Source organism: Misgurnus anguillicaudatus, chromosome 14 (genome assembly GCF_027580225.2).
Source record: "Misgurnus anguillicaudatus chromosome 14, ASM2758022v2, whole genome shotgun sequence".
NCBI lineage: Eukaryota > Metazoa > Chordata > Actinopteri > Cypriniformes > Cobitidae > Misgurnus > Misgurnus anguillicaudatus.
In genome coordinates this window covers 26,600,307-26,627,700 of record NC_073350.2, presented here as the reverse complement: position 1 = coordinate 26,627,700, position 27,394 = coordinate 26,600,307, and the positions used below count along the sequence as shown (strand labels likewise).

At 37.1% G+C, this 27,394-nt stretch overlaps 1 protein-coding gene across 4 annotated transcripts in view; it reads right to left on the bottom strand.

The window, feature by feature from the left end:
• Nucleotides 1-3,413: 3,413 nt before the first annotated feature.
• Nucleotides 3,414-27,394, bottom strand: part of diaph3 (diaphanous-related formin 3) — a 391,776-nt gene continuing 367,795 nt past the window's right edge. For all 4 annotated transcript variants that reach the window (XM_073876167.1, XM_073876164.1, XM_073876165.1 and 1 more), the window contains one exon: nucleotides 3,414-4,169. In XM_073876167.1, coding sequence (XP_073732268.1) covers nucleotides 3,898-4,169 — 272 coding nt within the window. In that variant the 3' untranslated portion in view covers nucleotides 3,414-3,897. The remainder of the gene's footprint in view (nucleotides 4,170-27,394) is intronic.

Here is a 27,394-nt window from a genome sequence, read left to right as displayed (position 1 = left end):
GGGTCTATATTAAAGAGCCACACAGATCCAAAAACGAAAATTACCTGTATTGCAGTGGTCATGTAGCTGTCCATCAATGTAAACAAAGCAGTTAAACCAAAAAGTGCATGCTTAATAAAATTATTGGCTTCTAAAGTAGGGAGTCGACTCTGAATCGCTGAAACGAGTGGTCATATGGATTGAATCGTCTGCCTGTCTTTATTCACCTAATACCAACACTTTGCATAATAATCTCCGCCTACAGCCTTGTCCGCGGGAGAAACGTAAACTATGACCTGCCCACCGCTAGTTAGTGTGTAAACATCATATCATGCTGTGTTTTCAGTTTGTGTTGTTTTCACTACCAAAGGATAAAGATATGAAGAATCAGTGGTTAAAATTACTTTTTCAAGGAGGGATATACTAAACGTTTGGCTGTGAAGAATCAGTGGTTACTTTTTCAAGGAGAAAAGATACCCATATGGCTCAGTACCCACTTTATTTGGAACAACATGTGTCTCCTAACCACAACCTGTAAGTTACATACTTGCTTAAATGAGTGTAAAATGTTAGTGTCTGATGTCGTTTTTATTGCTTGGATTAATGATGAATGATGCGTATTTAAACTCTTAATATACTGTCAGAGTCTCACGTTAGCAAGCGGCTAACACATTCTCACTTACGGTTTTGCTATGACCCGGTTAGCTTACATAAATGCTTAAATGAGTGTAAAATGTTAGTTTCTTTCGTCGTTTTTATTGCTTGGAGTAATTATGAATGATATGTATTGATGTCGATAATGTCTTCTCAGTAAATCATGTTAGCACTAGGTCAATACATGTTGCACTATTGTTGGTCTATGCCACTAATCTGTGGTCTGTGCGGAGACTCTGTCAGTTGACCAATCAGAGCAGAGTAGGCTACTGAAAGGTGAGATTTAGGCAGACTGAGTCGTTGAACGGCTTCACATGAATCTTTTGGGGATCTCTGAGAAACGGGGTAATTTTAAATGTATATTTTGAGAAAATTACAGTGTTTTTTGACCTTGCATGCATTTAAACCTGTTGTCCGGGATAAACAGTGATAGGACGCTTAAAATTTGCATCTTACTGCCTCTTTAAACAGAATGCACTGCTGGGATAAAACAACCCAGCATTAGTTCATTTTCAACCCAATGGTGTATTTTGTCCAATATTGACCCAGCCCTGGGTTAAAAACAACTCAGCACTTATTATACTGCACTTTCTTAAAAGACAGCGACCTAGATTTGTAAAGAGTTTTGAAGTGTATCTTGCATTTTTACCAATGGCAAGAAAAGTTAAAAATGGCCTTGAAAAGAAGATTTTTGTCTGAATGGAGGTTTTGATGTCGTACAAAAGGCCATTTTGAGTGATATTCAGAAAAACAAGCTTTTGTAACGACCATCAACCAAACCGAAAGGCCACATTACAAGATATTAAGGTTTAAAAAAAATATTTCTGAACAAAGAGCGAAATTACCCGACATGATCACCCAGCATGTAACGGATAAGGAACCAAGAAAACAACAACAGCAAAAAAACATAACATTTCACCCCCCCCACACACACAGATTGGAAAAACCCAATAAAAAGTCTGCAGTTATTTCTCTTCTTTACAGTACACAACCCACACTCCCTAAAAGCAAGCAGCTCCTCTTGCTGCTGTCAAGAGGAGCAATGGAGTCCATGATCCAAGCCCACCTCCCCCATTTCCCCTGGATTAATTAAATTGGCATGCACGCCTTTGGAAATGGCATTAATTATTATTTACAATACAATAAACAGTATGATTGTGGGTAGCAGAGGCTTTCATCTCTCCAGGAGGTGCAGGCCTCCCTGCCCTCAACCTCTCAGGTAACCGTGCATTAAATGAGATTTCTGAATGAAGAGAGTATGTGCAGAAATCACACGCACACTCTTTTAACGAGCTGAGCTGATGCTGTAAATGTAACGAAATAAAAGTGACATTTACAACCAAACAAAATCGGTTCTTTCACTTATTTTATTCGAAACATTTCACCGAAAAGATTTCACCTCAATAATGTCTGTGCAATAACAGGAATGCAGTTTCAAAGAATCAAGAGAGGTGACGCGAGTGCATCGAGTCCAAGGATAGAAAGCGAAAAAGAGAACGAGATGTGATTTCATAGGTAATCTCATTCTGATGTCACGCCTGATTGAGAGCAGTAAAGAGGAAAATCACATCAGCGACAGCAGAACACAAAACATCATGAGGAGGAATGTGAAAACCTGCCAATTACTTGTAAAAAAAAAAATACAATCGAGAGACAAACGAAACAGACAAACATATGCAAAACGAAAACAATTGAATGTCTGACAATACGAAAGAAAAAAAAAACGCTATTCAGCACGAATCAGAACAGCAGATTGCCGAGTAGGAGTGTGCATTATATCAGTCAGCTCCTCTGAGTTATACAAACATTTATGACACTCAGGGATATTTCTTCAGCTTTGCATAGTACCATCTCTTGCAAGGTGACAAAAACAACATAGAAATATATATATATATATATAGGTATACGCTTATAATCTTGTTTTTTTAAGTATAAAGATTTTCATGTATAATAAAACTTACATTCACATGAATACAAACATAGGTCATAGAAATAATTTTATAGCAAACATTTACAAATGCAGATTTTAAAGGGATAGTTCATCCAAAAATGAAAATAATGTCATTAATGACTCATCCTCATGTCGTTCCAAACTCGTAAGACCTCCGTTCACCTTTAGAACACAGTTTAAGATGTTTTAGATTTAGTCCAAGAGCTAGTTGATACTTCATTGAAAATCTCTGTACGGTATACTGTCCATGTCCAGAAAGGCAACAAAAACATCATCAAAGTGTGACATCAGTGGGTCAGTTAGAATGTGTTGAAGCATCAAAAATACATTTTAGTCCAAAAATTATGACTTTATTGAGCATTGTCCTCTCTTCCGCGTCTGTTTTGAAGCTCATGCGCAAGACTAAAGTCACGTGACTGCGGTGACGCGGATGACATGTTATCCTCAGACATGTTTACAAAGTTTTTTTATCAAACTTACAGCGTGCGTCTCCCTCAGACTGTAAAAGAAGCACTAGCGCACAAAAACAACAGCTGGGGCGCACCAGATAACACGTCAGCCGCGTCACTGCAGTCACGGAAGAGAAGACAATGCTGAACAAAGTGGTAATTTTTGTTATTTTTGGACTAAAATGTATTTTGGACACATTTTAACTGACCCACTGATGTCACATGGACTACTTTGATGATGCCCCTATTACCTTTCTGGACATGGACAGTACACCACACATAGATTTTCAATGAAAGATCTCGGACTTAATATAAAACATCTTAAATTGTGTTCTGAAGATGAACGGAGGTCTTACCAGTTTGAAACGACATGAGGGTGAGGCATTAATGACATTATTTTCATCCTTGGGTAAACTATCCCTTCAAAGGTATAGTTATGCGCTGCTGTAATGTTAAAATATTGTATATGAAAGCAGAAAGCATGAGAGTTTAAAGAGTAATAATTGCTTTGGTTATTACATTAAAAAAAGAGAAAAGTGCTCGGCCCAAAGGTCAATTTAAACTTTCCAGTAATTAGGTGCTTAATAAAAGACAGTGATGACAAAAGCTTCAGAACCAGACCAGCACACAATGACTTCTGTGGACTACAAGTTTGTTGTTGGAGGTAAAAGGTCAGAGGAAGCCAGTAAGAAAGGTTAATTGTTAAGACTTTTCTTATTTGTGTGTGCGCAACAAAAAGCATTTATTAGCAAAAGGTGACTGTAACCGCCCGTCTGATTCGTTTTGTCTGGAAATGGCCATTGTGACTACAGAGGTCAATGTGAGTGGTCTGCAGGGCCGGCGGTAGATGTGTTGGTGATGTCATCAGAGGGCACGCAGGCGAGCGAGCAAAGCCTCCACGTCCGTGTCACCGTTGGAGGAACAAAGCGGCGGAGTTTGCTCTTTTTCCTTCTCTCGTTCTCTTGCTTTCTCTTTGTCTTTCTCTCTCTCCCTGTCGGGCCGGTGGGTCGCTCTGTGGGCTGTAGACGAATGGGCTTCGCTCTCGTAATGAGGCTCCTTGGCAGTGGGTGCTCGTGTCGAGCTGAAATTGATATTCTGCCGCGACCGTGACCTTTGCAGAGGTGCTTTCATGTTTTCTGCAGGAGAAAAGAGAGGCAGAGACAGAGGGATGAAGGGAAGATAAAACAAACGAGCCCTCTTGAAAACGTTTATAAAAGTTAGCAGCTCTTTGAAGGTGGGCCATACCGACACTAAAGTCAGCAGATAGATGAGAGAGGAACGGGCAGACAGACGCAGCTGACAGCATGTCAGCACAATAAAAATTAAACGGGTGCACATGAAGACTCAAGATTTCGTGAATGAATGCAGGCAGGGCTCACCTTCGTAATGTCACCTCTCAACCTATTTATTGCCGTTGATGTTCTCCAAGCATTCTGGGTCCTAAATCTGTAATCAGTGATGTGCTGCAAAGGCTAACTTATTGCTCTGCACTAAGCTTAGAACATCAAGCTGAACTTCAACCCATCACCCCATGACCGTATATACTGTATGTACATAAATTCTCTCATTTAAAATATGTTTTTAATTTAGCATTAAAACACTTGCACCCTTCTGTAGGATTTTCTACAAAAATCTCAGAATGCTACAAAGATCATTTTAGGGGTTTAATGGAATTGTGACGAAACTGGGTGTGCCTCATACATCTTGAAAAGCCGCTGGCTCTTTGATCGCCCCCTGGTGGCTGGCTGCAGTCAAAAACACCACCCTCTCCATGCAAACGAACGGAACTAGGCTCTTAATAAATAAATCAATCCAATCAAATTTTCCGAAAGATGGTTTTGGTCCTTTAAGGTAGTGGTTCTCAATTCCAGTCCTTGGGACCCCCCTCCCAGAATTTAAAGGAGCGGAGTCAATTTTTCAGAGGTTATTTTAAGACAATTGTGACCCGTGCTGGCAAAATGATGATTGAGGTAATTTTAAAAAAGGAGTTATTTATATTTTGACATTCTCTATTAAAAAACCTTCAAAAAAATGATTTTTTGAAATCTGACAAAAGATTACAGAGCTACAACTGTTTGAAGTTGATTGATAACTAACTTTCAACCAGATCCCAAACTTTATCTCCTTTAATAAATCTGTAACATCAGGTACCTACCTGGTAAGTCCTGCACTTTATTTTCTAATTCCTGCATGTTTAAAAAAACGAAACTAAAATGTCAGACGTGCATGTGGATGCAAGCATTTTTGTATAGGTACAGCTCTCAGAAAATATCAAAATAAAGATTATGTTGGTTTGTTTAATGCCTATTTAGAGCATTGGGATCGCTAGATGTGTGCTTAAATGTACATATTTTATGAAAACCTCAATTCCAACCAAAAAAAAATCGGCATTTATACTTTCTTTTGCCTCTATCCCAAAATTTTAATGTGCGCATCCCGACTCTTTTTGCCAGCACAGGTCACATTCATTTTTGACAGGTCAGGTCAAAAAATAATGCATATCCATTAGTGTTGGGCAATATGCCCAATTTTGAGATCATCCTATCGTCAGCCTACGAGATCGCAGATACACGATAGTATTGAGGGGCGGGGCAGTAGTTTACTCATTTATTTATTTGTTTATTTTTGACTAATTTATGACAACTTACTTGATTGGTGGACAAAAAAGAAGCAAGGGCAACACTGTCAAAACTAATGCCATTAATTCCAGGCGCATCATTAAATTCTTGCGTGTCAGGGAGCGGGAACAACACACTTGCTGGTTTTAACCCTCTGCACGCTAACAATCTCTTTAGTGCAAGGAAATGTCAGAGCCGCGCGTATTACAAGCTCATGTGAGAGGAAGAGTCAGAGTCATGCGCATTACAGGTGCTAAGGAGTCCATGCCACACACGTTCAGGTCCGAGCAAGAGTCCAAGACGTGCGCATTAAGTCCAGGTGCGTGCGAGAAGGGCTCGTTACAAGCTCTCTAATGCAAAGTGAAGCCCACAAACCCTCTCATGCCAGGAAAGCACGCAATTAGCATGTTAATGTGAAACTACGATGATGATAATAACAACTACTATCACCAACTATCATCATGAAAACCCGCTATTAGCGATATGTCTGACAATCGTTGATACACGGTACAATCGTCTATTGGCACAACCTTAATATCCATGAAACATTTCTCAACCAATCAGAATAAAACATTCAACAGTCCTAAGGTACACTGAAAAAAATGATTCATTAAATGTAATAAAATTTTTTAAGGTAAGTGGTTGCAATCAATTTATTTAAGCTACATTTAAAGGAATAGTCTACTCATTTTCAATATTAAACTATGTTATTACCTTAACTAAGAATTGTTGATACATCCCTCTATCATCTGTGTGCGTGCACGTAAGCGCTGGAGCGCGCTGAGACACTTCGATAGCATTTAGCTTAGCCCCATTCACCCAATGGTACCACCCAGAGACAAAGCTAGAAGCGACCAAACACATCAACGTTTTTCCTATTTAAGACGAGTAGTTATACGAGCAAGTTTGGTGGTACAAAATAAAACGTAGCGCTTTTCTAAGCGGATTTTAAAGAGGAGCACATTTTATGGCGTAATAGCACTTTTAAGAGTACTTCGACTCGGCGCAGTAACACCCTCCCTCTCCCATTATGAGAGGGAGAAGGGGAGCGGACTTTTCAGGCGAGTCGAAGTACTCACAAAAGTGCTATTACGCCATAAAATATAGTTCCTCTTTTAAATCCGCTTAGAAAAGCGCTACGTTTTATTTTGTACCACCAAACTTGCTCGTATAACTACTCGTCTTAAATAGGAAAAACGTCGATGTGTTTGGTCACTTCCAACTTCATCTCTGAATGGCACCATTGAATGAATGGGGCCAAGCCAAATGCCACCGAAGCGTCGCAGCGCGCTCCAGCGCCCACGTGCACGCACACAGACGACAGAGGGATGTATCAACAATTCTTAGTTAAGGTAATAACATAGTTTAATATTGAAAATGAGTAGACTATTCCTTTAAACAAAAGTTTTATAATTTATTTTACTTTACTAATCTTTTTTGTTTAAATGTAGCTTAAATAAATTGATTGCAACCACTTACCTTAAAAAAATTGATTAAATTCAATGAATCATTTTTTTTTTCAGTGTAGATACAAATAATAATAACAACATAATATAATTCTATATTTATATTACTTAGCGTTGAACAGTGGATGTAATATAGAATCTAAGACATATTTGACAAACTACTTTTGGTTAAGATTTTCCCGGTTGGATCCAGACTGACCAGGTTTATCACATTAGCAGCAGCAGCGATGTCTACTCTTGGCCACTCTCATGACAGCGTATATTACAAAGCGCATGAAACACGCTCTCGCATTACAAACACAGTCTCACCAAGGTGCAAAGCGCACTCATTCACTTCAGCAAAAGAGCGAGGGACAGAGTGATGTACGAGTGCTTTAAACAAGGACAATCTCTACAAACAAGAAAGGATGGAGAGAGAGCAAAAGAAAAACCTCTACAGCAAAGCAAAAAACACTACAGCTTGTAGTCCACTACACAAAAATGATTTGATAATTCTTAAAGCATCACAGTCACAGTGAAACTAAATAGTTAAATTGACCCATTGGCCCCATTGACTTCCATTGGATTATTTTATCCTACTGTACTATGGAAGTTAATGGGGCTTCTGATCAGTTTGTTTACAAACATTTCTTAAAATATCTTCCTTTGTGTTCACCAGAACAAAGAAATGTATACAGGTTTGTAACAACATGAGAGTGAATAAATGATGACAGAATTTTCAAAGTCTGATAAACCTTGCTCCTGATACCGTCCAATCTTACAAACTACAAAGATGCTTCATATTTAGATGCAAACATCTATTAAGTCAGATCTCTATCAACATCAGCTTTAGCAACAGCTGTTAGACCAAGAGAATGAAACAAACCTACATTTTTATTTCCTAAAGAAAATGGCAAAATTGCCACCATTGTGCCAATGTGGGGCTTTGCTAGGCTACAACATATTTTTGTCTACTGACGCAAATCAACAGAGCAGAATTTCAAGTATTTGTGATATTCTGGAAAAGTATGAGCAAGAGAAATAGTGTTATTTACTAACTCTGAGAGACTACTGACTCTTTGTCAAAATAGCCTTTATTGTAATGGTCCAGCTGCAATCTTAAAGAAGTCACTATTTTTATGTTGTATGTTATGTGCGGTGCTGAGGTGCACTTGATGTTGATTTTATACAATTTCTCTATGCTTTTTTCACTGCTATTCATGGTATTATATATTTTTTTTGGCCATTTTGCCTTTCAACAGTAAGTGAGGAGAGGACAGGAAAGTACAGGGAGGAGGAGATGGGTATGGAATCGGCAAATGACACCACGCAGGGAATCCAACTCGGGTCACCGAAAGTGCGAAAGCACCACATGTCGGAGCACTACACCATCGGCTATCATTTTTTACTTCAATGTCAGATGAAAAGGCATGTTTAGTTTAAGATGATGCCTGTTTTCTATCATATTAATTTACTAAATGTGACCCTGGACCAAAAACAGTCTCAAATTGCACAGGTGGCACTACAAAAAATGACGTTCTTACTTAGTATTTTTGTCTTCTTTTTTAGTAGAAATATCTAAAAATTCTTAAATCAACATTTATTTTCTTGATGAGCAAAATGACCATGCGTTATTAGACAAAAACTATACAATTTAAGTGAATTTGTTCTTAAAACAAGCAAAATTATCTGACAATGGAGTAAGAAAATGTTGCTTAAATTAAGTGTTTAAGAAAAAAGAACGTATTTTTAGATTTTTTTTCTCAACACATTGGCAGATATTTTAGCTTGTTTTAAGTTTAAATATACTTGAATTGTATATTTTTTGTCTATAAAGTAGACTTTTTTCTTACGTCATTTAGCTCATCAAGAAAAAGCATCTTAGTTTAAGAATTTCTACTGAAAACAAGACAAAAATACTTAGTACAAAAGTCATTTTTTTTGCAGGGAAATTGCAAAAAATGATTTTCAATAAAAAAATTCTTAGTATTTTTGTCTTGTTTTCAGTAAAAATATCTAAAAAATCTTAAATTAAGATGCTTTTTCTTAATGAGTATAACGACCTCAGAAAATAAGTCTATTTTTAGACAAAAATATCAAATTTAAGTGATTTTGTGCATAAAACAAGCAAAAAAACAAATCTGCCAATGGGGTAAGCTATTTTTTTTTAATTTAGTGTTTAAGAAAAATTTTCAAGATTTTTTGCTTACCCCATGGGGGGTATTTTTTGCTTGTTTTATGCACAAAATCACTTAAATTTGATATTTTTGGTCTAAATACTAGACTTATTTTCTTGGGCCGTTTTGCTCATCAAGAAAAAGCATATTAATTTAAGAATTTTTAGATATTTTTACTGAAAACAAGACAAAAATACTAAGATATTTTTTTTTCGTGAAAATCATTTTTTGCAGTGTATGTTTGTAGCAATAGCCAACAATACATTGTATGGGTCAAAATGATAGATTATTATGCCAAAAATTATTAGGATAATAAGTAAAGATCATAATAAAGATATTTAGTAAATTTCCTACAGTAAATAAATCAAAACTTTATTTTTGTGAGTTGATTCAGTTGCTAAGGACTTAATTCGAACAACTTTAAAGTTTTCTCAATATTTTGATTTTTTTGCACCTTCGGATTCCAGATTTTTAAAAACAGTTGCCAAATATTCAAGATATTGCACTCTAAAAATGTCTGGGTTATTTTTGACCCATAATGGGTAAATATTGGACAGAACACATGCTGGGTTAAAATGACCCAATGATAGGTTGATGTTATGCAACTATGGGGTAATAATAACCCAGCAGTTTGGTTAAAACAACCCAGCATTGGGTCATTTTTTTAACCCAGTGGTGTGTTCTGTCCAATATTTACCCATTATGGGTCAAAAATAACCCAGCCATTTTTGTGTGAGATAATGTATAAAACTCAACAAAAAATGTACCCTTATGACCCATTTTGTGTCACAAATATACGGTTTTTAAACCTTTGGACATCCTAACTTTTTTAAATAGTAAAGGTGAAGTACAGGATAAGACACAGCTTGGAGTATGTGTGTAGTATACAGTGATGTGTGTGATAGTGAAGTACAGGAGTGTGTCATAAGACATGTGTGTGTGGGTGTGTGTGTAGTACTGTATACAGTGATATGTGTGTGAGTTCTCTATGCTCTCATTACTGTTTCGTGAGAATGTGCACTCGTTTGTCTCGGTGTGCCACTCTCTGCCCTATGCTTCAGGCCACTTTCATTAGTCTCTCTGGCTCTTCTTTATTCAGCTTCATTTCCTGCTTGTCCTATTTGCCGTTTCCTGTTCTTAAAATGGTCTGTCTTTCTCTCAACACATTCTGGCTTTAGCTCCATACTGCTTAATGTCTTTATCCTTTAATTCTTTCGCGCTCTCTCCGAGGGCTGTAAACGAACCGTGTTGATATACAAAAGGCTGTATGTGTCTTTCATTAGTGTGACCGTGAAGCACTTAATAAGCATTTAAACAAAAGCTACAATAAAGACACAGGACGACTTAATGACTGCTGATTGGTTCTTTTCACCACACTGTACACCAGTATACAGCGGATGCCAAATATGCAACAAATATGTGCCATTAAATAGCTTTACATTAAAGATGTTAAAGGAAAACACCACCGTTTTCAATTTGTTACTATGTTCTAATCTCAGCTTAGATGAATGAATACATACATATATTTTATCAATGCGTGCACTTAATCTTTGCACAGCGTGTCGTTAATGTGTTAGCATTTAGCCTAGGCCCATCCATTTCTTAGGATCCAAACAGGAATGAATTTAGAGGCCACCAAACACTTCCATGTTTTCCCTATTTGGGGACTGTTGCATGAGTAGTTACACAAGTAAGTATGGTGGCACAAAATAAAACGTGGTGATTTTTAAAGTGGATAAAAATGAGAACTATATTGTATAGTGGCTTCTGGATGCATCCCTGTTTGGATCCTGGGGAGTGATTGGGGCTGGGCTAAATGCTGACACATTCACAACGTGCTGTAAAAAGATACCGTGTGCTGATCGGGTACCGATTCAGATGTTCTAGATCTATTCAATTTCGATTCACAAGCTATCAAATCGATTTGGTTTTGGTTCTCGGTTCGATTTTTGATTCCCTGAACGGTTTTTATAGTCGGTTCTCTTTTTAACTTAATTAATATAGATTATATAAAATATTACATTTTATTAGAATATTATATTATATATTATATTAGAATATAGACTGAATGAATGAATGACAGGCTCGCCTCTCGCTCCTTGGTAACATCGCTCAAAGCAAAAAAGAGGGTGACATCTAGTGGAAAAGACTAGTAATCAGATTAACGTTAATCTTACATTCAATGTTTGCGGGAATAAATCAATTTGTGGCCTTTGAGAATCGATTTTGAATCGACCACATAAAAAAAAAAGATTTATCGAAAAATCGTTTTTTGCCCAGCCCTAATTAAAGCAACACTAAAGACTTATTGCTCTTTGCTCCCCCTACAGGTTAGAAGCGCAATTGTTCATTACCACCGTCGTAAATACTGCAGCATATAGCTGGCTCTGATTGGATTGTAGGTCTGCCGTAAAGCAAGTTTTTGTAGTTTTCACTCTAACTACAGGACCACTACCCGACGGTTGGAAACTACTTTAGTTCGGTTTTGGCCGATAGAGGGCTGCAAAGCGAATGTGAAAGTGCCATTCACCCTGTTTTGAGTGGATGAACGACTAAAACCTTTTGGAAACATTATTTTAAGGTAAAAAACTCTTTGGTGTTGCTTTAAGAGCATCAAAGTCTAATTTTAATAATTTATTTCATATAAATTTTCAATCTTTGACATGACCTTAGTCAAGAAAATATTAAAGATATCAAGGTTATTTTTCACAGAATGTTCTTTAGATTATGTTGGATGATTTTATGTAAAAAAGTACAAATGCCTTTAGCCAAGTTTTCACAGACAGTTTCTTAATAAATTCAAATCCTGTTTTTATTAATTTGATTAATCCCTTCAGAAAACAACTGCAAAAACATTAAATTATTATCCTTTCAGCATCCCTCAAGCACACACGAAGCAAACTCACACAAACACACCGCGGTAGAAATCTGAATGCCAGTCTTTCCTTTTATCAGTATGCTGCTTCAGTTAGGCTCATAAAAACTCGCTCACGTCCAGACAGAGCCGTCCTCTCATTCCTTTCTTCAAATAGAACAGGGCTGAAATACTGCTTTCTGACTTCAGAGATCATTTGCACAATTTGCATTTTTTGTGCTGTGGGCGCTGCAAATCTGACTTTCTTTTCATCTCTTTGCTCTCCTCACTTTCTTGCTGTCGGCACACGACTCAACGAAACGTGACAGACGACGAGGGTACTTGATCACCCTAACGAGCTTAAACGCAGACAGGCGTCCGATTAACCGCAACGGAGCCTGTCCTGCACTAACCGGGACTCCACACAATGCAACCGGCGACACGTAATTTCCCCTTCTGCACGCCGTACAGCTCGCAATATTATCTATAGAGGTATTAGGAATTATTATACTATCCGTCTGCTTGGATTCTGCTGTTATGAGGCTGGAAATGGTTCACCAGGTGAATGGCTCAAGTCGAATTTGTATGGAAATGAACACGAGTTTGCTCAGTGGGAGAAATAGGGTAGCAGTTCATGACATCAATGCTCCTTTGATGGGACCCCTTTGTTAGACAGTTCAGGGTTAAACGTACCCTTTTTCCGAGTAACACATGAGTCACAGACACACTGAATACTTACGGGACTGGAAAATAATTTCTAAATAATCATTCCATGTGTTTACAGAACAAAGCAGACGTTTTCAGCACTTTTGTCTTTAATCAGATTTTCTACATGTATGGCAGTGATTTCATTCCATGCATGCCAGGATACATAAAAGCTGTTGTTTTATAAACCCTAAAAATCAGGGTAATTCATAGCATAGCAATTTGTACGCATTTTACTGGCTAACTGGTAATAATTCACATGACCACATTCATAAATTTTTGTATGATTTGCTTTCACACCTGTGGCATTGGGGTTAGGGATGGGGTTTCATTATTGTTTTTTTATGATAATTATATTTTTTGTACGATTCACTTTATTCGAATTCATACAAATTAGTCAACTCATAAAATACGAGTACGAATACGAACGAGATCAGGCTGCACTGTAAAAATGAAAGCTGCTCTACCAATTGAGTAATTTTTAACTTTTTGCAGTGTGGGTAATTCAGAAAATATTAATTCTAAACTCTTTATAAATACATGTAAAAACACCAGTAATGTTTAAATATGAATATGAACTTCGAAAGTCTGAAAACATTTCAAAACGTTCTATTATTTTATTTTCTATTAACGTTCTATAACAAGTTTGTCAAATTTTCATTTAAAAATATTTTTATTTGAAATATAAGAAAACTATTTTTGGTAATTTACAGAATGAATAAAAAATGATCATTTTACCAAAATCTAATTTTCATTAAGAAAATAATAAAAAAAAATATGCCAACTATTTTTGGTAATTTACAGAATGAATCAAAAATGATAATTTTACCAAAACCAAATTTTCATAAAAAATATTTTTTATTTGAAATATATGACAACTATTTTTGGCAATTTAATGAATGATTTAAAAAAGATAATTTTACCAAAAAATCAAATTTTCATAAAAAATATTTGTATTTGAAATATATGACAACTATTTTTGGTAATTTACAGAATGAATCAAAAGTGATAATTTCACCAAAATCAAATTTTCATAAAAAATATTTTTATTTTAAATATATGACAACTATTTTTGGTAAATTACAGAATGAATCAAAAATTATAATTTTACCAAAATCAAAATTTTCACTTTTTATTTGAAATATAGGACAACTATTTTTGGTAATTTACAGAATGAATCAAAAGTGATAATTTTACCAAAAACAAATTTTCATAAAAAATATTTTTATTTGAAATATAGGTCAACTATTTTTGGTAAATTACAGAATGAATCAAAAATTATTATTTTACCAAAATCAAATTTTCATAAAAATATTTTCTTTGAAATATAGGAAAACTATTTTTGGTAATTTACAGAATGAATCAAAAATTATAATTTTAACAAAACATACCTAGAAAAAAATACATAAAAAAATAAAGATAATTTTGTTGTGTAATTTTGTGTCCTGGCATGCTGTACACACCATTCAGATTAAAATTAAAATCCATGTCACTATGATTTTTTGGGGGGTGGGGGTTGAGGTTGCACTCAGAAGAGCACTGATAACCATATTGAGCTGCAGTATGGACATGGCCATGAAGTGGATGACGTTATGTCCATGCAAGTCTATTCAAAGCGAACTTTGCAGCATCCAGAACTCATCTGCTATGAAATACACCAGTACCACAAGACAGTTTATAATGTACTGCATAACCAAGCTGATGTAATAGTTAGGTGACCAAATTTAGCGTAATGATCATGACCCTCTCTTGTTTGGAGTCTCCATGTACTCGTTTATCTACATTTATGCAAAAAGGGGGAAATGGCACATGTGGACAAGGTCAAGAGAAATCAGGGGTAATTTTGTGAGCTGGTGAATTAGACCAGAAATACTGGTAATAAATAATCCCCTAATTACTGCCTTACGGTGCAGAGGGATGCGATTATGGGCTGCCACATGAATAACAGAGAACCCTGTAAGCGACAGAATATGGGTTTGTTGCTGGACAAAATGGCAACAATGTCAAATTGGGAGAGTGCATGTGTGTGTATTTGATCTAGTGGCTCTAAAATGGGGCCAAAAAGAGAGGAAGCCTTGGCTGATAAAGAGAGCTGTAATTCAGAGCTCATGACGCTCTAATGTCCCTCTTTGTCTGAATGAAGGACTCGGGAGAGCGATGACCTGCACATTATCCTCTATGCCTACAAGAGTTAAGCAGTAATTAAGCATATCAGCAGAGACATGCCTCATCCAATGGCCACACAGCGCCCGATCACCTTTCCCACTGGTGATACAGGTAAAGCGTGTATTTGCTCCTCTGTTCTTTGACTGACATTTATGACAGAGAACGGTAAATAAGCAATAAAAGATAAAAAACGGTGTAAGAAAGCTGTATTTCTTTCATATATTTTAAGCATTTAGCTGTTTAACCCCTTTACACAAACAAGAGTGTTTCGTGTCAAAGCAGGTCCAGGTGTTGTTTTATGGTCCGTGTATGTGAATGCTGCAGCACCACCTTTGTGTTACAAAAAGAGAATAAGTAATGATTCACTAGAAAAAGCATAATTCTGAGGGTCCTCTCTCTTACTCCAAAGACATTGTCTATGTTGTGTACATGTTTTATGTGACTGTATGCCAAAGGTGCTGTCTTGGACTTGTGGTATTGAGACCACATACATGCATACAACTTCCAATCTGGGACAGTATGTATACATGCATGTAAAAATCCTCTCATCCATACATCAATAAATGCTCTCTCTCCCTCTCTCTACCTGTCTCTTGCCAACTACTTTTTCTTAAAAAAAAAAAATCCCCAACAAATCCAGAGTTAATTTTGGGACCTGGATATAAGTGTAAACAAAGATTCAAATAAAAGTTGATCAATTTTATTGTCTGAGTGAAAATGGCAATATGTGACCCTGTCTGTAATATCCCAGCTAATGCATTTTTATGATTTACTGTTTTTTTACATAAATACATCCTTGATAATGTAAAGAACATTCTGTTAAATTATAACCTTTATATATTTAATACTGACCGAATGAGGTAATTTAAAAATGTTAATATTTAAAACGAAATTAATGAGTGAAATCAAACTTTGATGCTTTTAATCTCAAAATCAGATTATGAGACTTTACCCTAGATTTCACATATACAAGTAAAGGGTTGTTCACATTAGAACGATAATGATAACTTAAAAAAAAAGATAAATAAAAATATTTCATATTAAAGAGAATAGCGAGAATTAATAGAGTTCCAGTCTGATCACACGAGAATTCGTTTATATTTTACAAGTTGGCTAATTCGTATGAATTCATAAGAAGTTAATTGTGCAAAAACATATCGTCGCTGTCCGATGAAAACCACGTATGTCCATTTTGCCGATTTTGAGATTTTTCGACAAATTGAATGTCCAGGTTCATTTCCGTATACAGTACGCGTCACATACCTAAATGGCCAGTGAAAAGTTGTGAAATCATGTCATCTGATTTTCACGTATATCCATTTGGTGTCAAAGCTGTCAATCACGGCATGTATCTCCGGCCTGTGAAGCGTCTCGCCGGTCTCGTAAAGTTTCATCGAAGCTCAGCACTGAACATAGCCGAATAAACATAGCCTGTGAGACAATATCTTTCCTTCATCGAGGTAAACGTTCCCCCTGACGCCAGATGTACGTCTAGGAGTGACTAAATTATGGTAGGACTGTGCAAACAAAGTATCTGTCTAGCATTGTGTTATTTACACTGGGGACATCCAACCGCTTTTTGAAGGCGTTTGGTTAAAATGTTCTGAAAAATCAAGCGATGCTTAAGACTGGTTTTGTTGTCCAGGGTCACATATGTTGCGTTGTATGCTTATGGTGTGTTTTCTTGTACATATGTAATGAAATTCATTGCAATCATTGACTAAACGCGCTGCTGTTTTCTACGGTATGGTGCTTTGGCACTGTTCGGTTGAGCGGGTGTTGCAGGGACTGTTACATGTGTGCAGTCGACATTGTTGAGGGTTTTATGCTGAGTACTTTCTTCTTGTTGACTGGCCTACGCTATGCCCATTTTTGATGCGCCGTTATTCAATATTTTCCCCGTCCTGCAATAATGTTTTTTATCTGATCATTTGTCCCCACCACTTTTCAACACAAACTGACGCCCCTGCTGTCTAGCATTACCATGTCAGTGTATTGATTCATTGTCCCTTCATAGCTTGCAAGAGACATTTAATACACTTATAATTAATATTAAATAAAGTAAGCGTATTTAACTAAGACGTAGGCTATTTAATAAACTGAGTGTATTCATCTGTCAATATGAAACGCGACTTGGGGATTCTAATTAATGATCGGAAAAACGCGTATCGACCACAGTTACTGTAAAATATGCACGTATGTCCATTTAAACTCAATTTTGGTCAAATGTGGATTATATCATTCCACTGGCAAGAATATGGTTACATGTAAAGATGCCGTACAAAGTATGACAACGCTACATTTACCTGCTTTTGATGTACAGTGTTTTTTTTTCACTTCCTGAAAAGTAACTGTTTTGGACATACGTGAGTTTCATCGGGCAGCGACAATATGATTCTTAAGAGAAATAAAAAAACAATAATGAAACCCAACCCCCTAACCCCGCACCAAACCCCAACGTCACAGGGGTCAAGGCAAATCGTACAAAAATCGACGAATGTGGATTTGACACAAATTAGCAATTAATTAACATGTTAAAGCGAACCAGGCCCGTGAGCGGTCCCGACGTATTTTTGTTATTACAGTGTATTATATTGATGAAGAAGAGTATTAAACTTGTCATGCCATATGTCATTAGAAAGGTTGAAGGGTTTAGATGTCATTTCTAATAATCATGTAATAAATGCTCTAGCAAAATTAATAATGCATTTTATGCAACGAGGTCATATCTGAATGTGTTCATTCATAAAAGGACTTTGCGCGCTGTTATTATGAAACTGCACGTCCGTCATAAATCCAGACGAGTTCTCACTGCAGAAATCTCCCTGCTAAGCGTTCAAAATATAACATTCATTTGCAGTTGTAGTCCACAAATGTATTACATATGAGAAATATTGCTATTTATACATTGTTTCCATTGGATTTTGTATATGTACAAATTCTCCTGATGGAGTTCACACCACAACTATAACGATAAAGATACAATAAACAATATCATTGGGATTACTTTCCAAGCGATTTTTCCTCTAACCTGATGAACGATAAACCATTGACAGCCAATCAAATCTATTTGAACTTCAAGTGCATGCATACTTGAAATGACAGTGGAGAAGCTTATGTGATAAATTTGAGCTTTGGGGTTTTTGAAAAAGTTTTCATCATACCTATAGTTACCGTTAGAGTTACTGTTATAATGTGAACGGCCCTTAAGAATAGGAAAAGGAATTCACATGGTCAAAATGTAATATTGTTATTTAAGGCTCTTAGTAAATCTAGGATTTTATTGAATCTAAATACTATAAAAAGACGCAGAACTGGGAAATGTTTTTATTACAGTAGTGCCTTAATGAAATACTTTGTACTGTGGTGGAGAAAAAAATAGTTTTTAGTCTTTTGCCATAGTGATGCCATGTAATAATCTCTTTTGAAAAACTATTATTGTTATTGTAACTGATTTAAAGTATGGCCTAAAAACCTCTCTCTCTCTCGACCTGTATAAATGCTGCTCTCTCTTTTTCTCTCTCTCTACCAGCATAAATGCTCTCTCACCTTTTATACCTGTATAAACAAGCTCTCTCTCTCTCTCTCTCTCTCTCTCTCTCTCTCTCTCTCTCTGGCTGTATTGAATAATCAGAGTCTTTAACAAAGAGAAGCGGTGGGGAGTTGTAATCCCACAACATTCAGCGCTTCGCAAAAATTAATTACAAATGAAAACGGCTTAATGCTTACTTGAACCCGGGGAGAGAGGAGAATGTCACCAAATGATATTTGTTTAGGGGATAAGGGGGAAGAGAGGGAGAAAAATTGAAAATTAAACAAGCATGTTGAGCTGTTTGATGATTTTGAGATGAAACATCTGTATCTCAGCATCAGAAAGACTCTGGAGGGATCTTTGATGTTGACAAAATAATCAGTATGCCATTCTGAACAACATAAAAAGCGATTTATGAGAGGCAAAAATATACACATACATGCATAAATGAGAGTGATTCAACTATTTCAGCAGACATGGCCACATTTAATCATCTATGAGTCACATGCATACACGTAATCCTAACTAAATTAGTAGTCATCTGCCGAGACATTGCGTTAATTGTTATTACTAGCCTTTATAATATATATACAATTACTATTATAACATTTTGGTCACAACGTCAAGGGACAGACAGAAAGGTCATTCGTGAACGTATTTCGGGAAGTTCTGCCCTGCAGTGTGAATCTGACCCAGGTATGTAGCCAGTTGAGCATAACATCACATTACGGTGTCTTACTGGATCAAAACACTCTCAAGAAAGAAAAAATGGGGTGGACAGCACCTGGCCTTCCCTTTTCTGCATCGACAGAGCATATGTGTGCACAACAAACAGAAACAGAAGTGACACGCAGATGGTGAGGAGAACAGAAGGCGAAGAAGACATATATTCATCTAAAGTTCTTCATAACTGTCCTTTTATGTTGTTAATGTGGATAATGGTCATGATTATATGCAACAGGAATACAGTGCTATGCAATGAACAATAATACTACAATTGAAGAAAAGATGCTAAGGTTTATGGGTGACCACAATGTTGTGGTTGGATGTTCAAGGTGGTTGCCTTTTAACTAATATTGTGGTCCCTCTTTTATTTCACAGGCAACAGTAGGTCGACCGCAAATAATACAGAGAGGAGCAAAAACGAAGCAAACATTGTTTAGCAATGCAATGCTGCTAAATATAAATGTACATAAGACCCACAGTGACAAGGGCTGCGGAAAACTGCAAAACCGTATTACTAGATAGCCGGTGGTAATCTGAAATATCAGAGTCCAGAGCAATGTTGATCAATCAAGTGACATAAGTTTGTATGTGTGTGATCTAAACTTGGCTGTAAGGACACAGATGGTTGCGCTATACAGGTCATTCACTCACACTCTGTCCCTAATCGCATCTACATGCCAGCTAATGACCTGAGACCACCATGTTTACCCCCTGATTTACTGACCCTCAAGCAATCCGAGATGCATATGTCCAACATCTTTAACAAACACATTTGGAGGTTTTTTTTAGTAAATGTCCTTGCTTTTCCAACCTTTTAATGGGAGACAACAGGGATATGGGAACAATTTAAGCACAGGAAGTGCATTCATTCTTCATAGAAGTAATCCGCATGGCATTAAGGGGTTAATAAAGGTCTTTTGCAGGTAATCAATGCGATTTCATAAAAAATATCTATATTTCAAACTATACAAACTACACTGAAAAAAATGATTAATTGAATTTAATCAATTTTTTTAAGGTAAGTGGTTGCAATCAATTTATTTAAGCTACATTTAGACAAACGTTTTATATTTTATTTTACTTTACTAATCTTTTTTGTTTAAATGTAGCTTAAATAAATTGATTGCAACCACTTACCTAAAAATAAATTGATTAAATTCAATGAATCATTTTTTCCAGTGTATAATAACTAGCTTCCGGCAACGACGCCATCTTGGACTAATGCGATTCACAAGAGTTACTGCACAAAGTACGCATGGCAACTATGCTCACGCTAAAACTGTCTGGTTAATAGAGTCCAAGACTAGTAACTACCAGTGTTGGGGGTAACGCATTACAAGTAATGTGCATTACGTAATAATATTACTTTTATGAGTAAAGTAACGCATTACTTTATAAATGTACATATTAATATTTGAGTTACTTTTTTTAAAAAAGTAATGCGAGTTACTTTTCAGTTTAATTAATTCGATGTAAGAAAAACTATGTACTGCATTAAACTGAACGTATTAATGTAGATTTATGCACTCTATGCGTGTGCGCCTGAACGAGAATAGTTTGAATCAGAAACAGAGATGGCAAGCCAGAGGTTGACATTTTTGCGATGGTAATATGCAATTTCTGAATACAGAACTTCTCGTAAAAACCACCTGCAAGACCTAAAAGAAATCAAGCCTCAGCCAAGTAAGAAAAAGTAACTTAAAAGTAACGTAAACATTACTTTCTATGAAAAGTAACTAATTAAAGGAATAGTCTACTCATTTTCAATATTAAAATATGTTATTACCTTAACTAAGAACTGTTTACACATCCCTCTATCATCTGTGTGCGTGTACGTAAGCGCTGGAGCGCGCTGCGACGCTTCGATAGCAACTTTTGGGAGTACTTCCACTCGCCTGAAAAGTCCGCTCCCCTTCTCACTCTCATAATGGGAGAGGGGGGGTGTTACTGCGCCGAGTCGAAGTGCTCCCAAAAGTGCTATTACGCCATAAAATATAGTTCCTCTTTTAAATCCGCTTAGAAGAGCGCTGCGTTTTATTTTGTATCACCAAACTTGCTCGTATAACTACTCGTCTTAAAAAGGAAAAACGTTGATGTGTTTGGTCACTTCTAACTTTATCTCTAAATGGTACAATTGAATGAATGGGGCCAAGCCATCGAAGCGTCGCAGCGCACTCCAGCGCCTACGTGCACGCACACAGATGATAGAGGGATGTATCAACAGTTCTTAGTTAAGGTAATAACATATTTTAATATTGAAAATGAGTAGACTATTACTTTAACGCAATTAGTTACTTTTGGGGGGAGTAACTTAATACTGTAATGCATTACTTTTAAAAGTAACTTTCCCCAACACTGGTTACTACAGTTTATAAAATTTGAAATATCGATCATTTATTATTAAAGTCGCATCAATTACCCGCAAAAGACCTTTATTATCCTATGGGAGCCATGTGGATTACCTCTGTGAAGGATGAATGCACTTTTTTGGGTGCCTGTTTTCTCCCATTATAAACATGGAAAAGCAAGTACATTTACTAAAATAACCCCGAATGTGCTCCTTTGAAAGATGATAGACATACTGTATGTATCTCAGATTGCTTGAGGGCGAGTAAATAATGGGGTAATTTTGATATTTGGTTGGAGTATCCCTTTAAGCTCGGCAAGGTATTAGGTAAAAAAACTGTCCGCATTGGTAAGGTACAGTCTCATAAAGAAGTAACTCTGAGGGATTTAAAGGGATGAGTCTGGTTGAATAAAAGTTCTGTTGGCATCACAGCTGTAAACTATCAGACAACAGCTCTGGGAAAGGGCTAGAAATACAGATCCAGTGACAGATATGAGACATGGCAGACAGTCGCTAAGCGAGAAAGACCGTTCACTGAGATCATGTCCGTTGGGTTCTCTTTACAAGTTACTCTATGAAAGCTATGCAAAGTACTCGGGTTTTTTATGTGAATACAAACATGCTGGCAAACAAATATCCCTCATTTGAAATAACTCATTCTGAGTCAACTATGGCGGCGGCTGCGGAGCTCCACAATTAGCAAAAATTCACATGAAGACGTTGTCACAGTGGCAGGCTCAGTGAAGCTTCTCAGAACAGGAAGTTCGGCTGGGGTTTAAAGTAATTAGAGAGAAGGAGTCTTCATTTGAATGCCAAACCTGATGAGTTTCCTGAATATTTTTTGCTACGGGACATCTGTCTGTGAGGTACTACGAGGATGGATAATTATTAATTCCAACCCACTCTCATTTATATTTCTGTCTGTGGCTGTCTTGCTCTTTTTCTTTCCCAAACCTTCTTTTCACCATCCCAAATTCTTCCCTCTATGCTGACTTCCCCTTTCTGTTGTCAGTTGCCATGAAGCTGTATTGATTTCAAGCCTAGTCCAGACGAGTGCTTTCTCTCTCTTTATCATTCTCTCGCTCTCTCTCTTTTTCTTCCATCAAAGTCCTCTAGGTTAATGAGTGGACTGACTGATGAGCTACAGATGGAGAGACAGAAGAGGGGATTAAGCGGAGGGGTGCAGACAGTGAACTGTCAGTTACCAGGCTGGGGGACTTATGGGAGAGGTGGCCAGAATTGATTGAAGTCTGCTGTAATGTATTACCACATCTGCATGATGTTGAACACAGTTAAATGCTAACACTTGCTAATGACTGTTGGCAATGGGCGATGGTGTCTGATCTCGCTTCCTAATTCCCCCATCATGAATCACTATATTGTGAACACAACAAAATCACATGGCAAACCTAAACTTTTTAATAAATATGTATGACCTCATTCGTACCAGTAAATACAATCTGATTTTGCCCCAGTAACGCTGGGTTTAGGGGTGGAGCCTTATCCTTGCTTTGTGTAAATCGCAAAGTTTATCGCAATTATAATAAAAGTTCATTTTTGCCTAATATATGTGTGTGTAATTATTATGTATATTTAAACACACACAAATACATATATACATTTCAGAAGATTTTTATTTATATATCCATTTTATTGTTAATATAGACCGTTTCATCGGGCGCACGTACGGTGACGCGATAAGCGTCTGGTCTGAACTTTACTTCCGGTTTCTGTTTGTTTAATGGTCTGACTATAGTTGCTGAAACTGAACTCTTAAACAAACACCTCGTCGAAAATAACAAATGTTTTGGGTTCCTATGTAATCTACGTGTTGTTTATTTTGCTTGTTATATAAATAAACGACTTTAAAAAAACTTTGTTGTTATTGATTCTTTGTGGAGTTTACCGGAAGTTACGTGAGGACCACGAAAAGCGCTTGTTTATGTTGTTACTGCTGAAACCGTCTATATAATATAGAAAATATAAAAATATCAATAAATATATATACACATGTTTCTTAAATACTTATATAAATGTGTGTGAATTTACATATACATAATAATTACATACAGGACACATGTAGTGATATTAAGCAGCAGCCGAAAATAGTCCCCTTGGTAACTTTCAATGGCAGGGGACTATTTTCGTACAGTGCGTAATATATTACTAGGCCTGCTGCAGCCATGTTACGGCAGCAAAGTCCTTGATTATTACGCCATAGTCCTAACCATATCTGCTTAGAAAATCGCAACTTATAATTTTCTGTCGGTCTTAGTACACTATGTAACTACAGAAGAGTCAAGTTTTAAGTAGGAAAAATACCGAAACTTTGGTTATTTTTGCGCGATGCTAATGGTCTAATCAGATTCAATGATTGTGCTGAGCTATGCTGGAAGTGGTGGCGCCGGACCCGGAGATCGGCTGAATGGATTCCAAAACGGTAAGAATCGGGTGTTTAACTCTAGGGGAGCTGGAAAATGAGCATATTTTAAAAAAGTGGAATGTCCCTTTAATACTGAACTAGGGACCTGATAGAGACACATTTCAGGACTTGTGATGTTTGCTATTAACTATCTTTCTCATTATAGAGTATAGATTAGTTTATGTCTCATTCCATGGGTTATTAACACGGCAAAGTACGTGGAAGATATTTCTGCTGAGGGTCGTTTAAAAATCGATAATAAGATGCACTGCAGTAAACTCACAGATTTTAATCAGGATGGTGGATCATACACAGCTCTTGCTTTTCATTTCTGTTTGGAGTTCCTACCTCGCTTTGCTCCACCCTAGGCTTTGAGTCAAGCTGTTTGGTTCTCCCCAAGTCACCGGCCCTTTCGCTCGACTGCATGCAGTCGCTGCCTTTGACAGCTCTCAATATGCGCATCCAGCCTCATGAAACATGCTTATGAATTCAAAACAGCCTCAAGTCATGCTCCATATTTCATTGAAGTTGAATATTTAAAAAGATCAACCCACTCAAAACCTCATAAACCTTTCTCGCCGAGGCCTCTCTGTCCTAAAAATAAAATCTCATATGCCATATCATATTACAGGCGGCTCCATCACGCTCACAACCTTCTTTTAACAAGCAGACAGGACCGCTCTGGTAAACAGGCTGACCGTGTCTGCAAAACGTATGTTCCTCTCCTGGTCTCCACCCAACACCACTCATTTCCCTCTGCCCTGCCGTGCTCTCTAAACACTTCTGAGATAACTTCATACAAGCACAGCTGCCTAGGATTTCCAAAACTCCTGCCATATCTTAGACAGCGGATGACTCCGGGCCGGATCCGCACCGGAGCTGCCGACTTTGGCACAGATCCATTGTGGGTCCGGTCCGGATTCGACTGCTGTCTGCTTAACCTCTGTGGAGGTTGTAAAGGACAGTGACTCTCCATTTGGCACCCTTAACAAAACAATCCAAAAAGTCGCAGTTTTATGAACAATAAAGCAAAGCCTTTTTTCAGAGACTGAGCATAAGCTCAGATGCAAAAGCCGCTAAATACCACCTCTGTCAAAAATGAGATCATGATATTTCGGCACATATTATACGTTTATAAAATACTTTCGCTTTAAATCTGCTTAATCCTGGCCACAGGTCAATTAGAAATAAATTTTTGTTGGCAGGATCTATTAAGAGTTTGCTAAAATTGCTCATTTTTTGTATCTGACCTCTTCATATGAAGAGTTTCGTTGCAAATCTCGTTTTTTGGTTGTGCATTCCAATTAATTTCAGTGCAACTGCAGTTGGTTTGTTTTGATTTAAACCTTCATAACTTAAAAAATACAGCTAAGTAGCACTATAAAACAAAATAATAACATGATAACATAATAATAAACATGTTTTGACAAAAATGTAAAAAAATGGATTTATCTCGTTTTGCAACGAAACTCTTCATATGCTTTTTTCCTCCTCCAGCCAAATGCTAACCTCTGGGCGCTACACATTCACCCACGAATTCTCGTTCAGGTCAACTGCGACGCTGCATTTTCTATCTCTAATATAACAATTCTTACTAGCACTAGCATCACCAGCAGCAGTACACTTAATCAAATCAGGCTGCTTAATCCTGCTCAGGTCAATACAACCCAAGCAGAAACTAAATGAAGCTCAATTCAGTATGAAAACAGGTTGAAGGTCACATGTTTTTAATTAAACTTAAACAAATGGCTACAGAGGCAAAAGAAGGCGAATTGTTTTAGCTCATAATCTCTAATGAGACTTTTGGCGTGGGCGATAAGAGCAGATGCCTGGTGCCTGGTGAAAGGTCAACTCTCATTGCCATTCTGACATAGCCTCACTTGCCTCTTTTCTCACCCGGCACACGCACGCTCCCCGATGGTGCTTTCACAAAAAAAAAAGAGCGAATTAAGTAAATTTCCCCTTTTAACAAAAGATCCTTTGCAACGGTTTTGCCCATGCATGAAGTTGTAAACAGCAAGCGGCAAACATTTCTACTTATTTAATTAGATCTCTGCAATGTTTCTAATAAAACCGCAACGCTTAAGACTTGCGTTCTGACAATTTGAAAACGAAGGAAAGCTCAAGTGGCATAAGAATGGCCGGATTTTATATTTAATAAAATATGCAAAAGCATTATTTGCACACTCTTCGTAAACAAACAAGAACTACCTACTGCGGCGTATCTGTCCGCCTCACGCTGAGCTTAATAATGAAGCAGCCTGACATTTGAAACAGAAGGACGAAATTATAGCGGTTCCATTTGCATTTTCATGTGCTATCATTGCACATTCACACACAAGCATAAACACAAGCGCACACACAGGGAAAGCAAGAAAAACACTTTAACGTATTTGCCAACACTTACAGATCTAGTAGGAAGGGAGGGTAACGACTGAGCGAATAAGTTATGAGCAACATATTTTCACATCTCTGTGTAACAGCGATGTAGTGAACACCACCTCATTATACCGTACAACAGTTCAGAGTCTTCTGGGCAATGTTAATGGTTAATTTCGTTTCTGGACCACTGTGGTCGACATCTCATCACAATTAAACTTAATGCAAGACCTTGCTGAAGGTCACAGATGATCCGTTAAGAGGAAAAAGCGAGTGCAAATTAACCAAAGCTTGGCTGTCCGGTGAGGTGTTTTGAATATGTATGCATGCATGCCTTTGTAAGTACAAATGCATTGGGGAGTTGTTGCGGGTGTGCATGTGTGTTCGTAAAATTGTAGGACAGAGAAAGCAAGTGTATTTTTGCACTCCCCCCTGGCCAAAGACTGATCAATTAAAAAGACATGCACCAATAAGCTCCTCCTTTGCTCTTTGAGAGAACATCACTACAACCTCCACAAAGACAGACAGTTTCTATATCAGAGCTGAGCGGAGGTCACAAACAGATGATTTAAAGAAACAATTTACCCAAAATGAAAAGAAATGTCATTATTAACCCGCCCTCATGCTGTTTCAAACCTGTATGGATTTATTTTCCAGGAACACAAAAAGGAAAGTTTAGCAGAAAATTTGACCTGTTCTTCCTCATATAATAAGCAGCCATTAAAGACCATCTAAAAAGGAACAAAGTACAGTCTACACAAATAAATTAATTAATAGCATTGGTCTACAAGGAGAAAGCCGTGGAAATGAAAACGGCAAAAATTTACCAGAATTGGGTCAGTAATAAAAGAAAATTAAGTTCTGAGTGTTAATTGGCTCCAGTTTCCAAGAAACAGCTTCAGGCCAAAACTGAATCAAAATTACGCTCATACGGTTTCTGCAAAATGTGATATAGCAATGAGAATGGTGCCTCACTAATCATTATACATT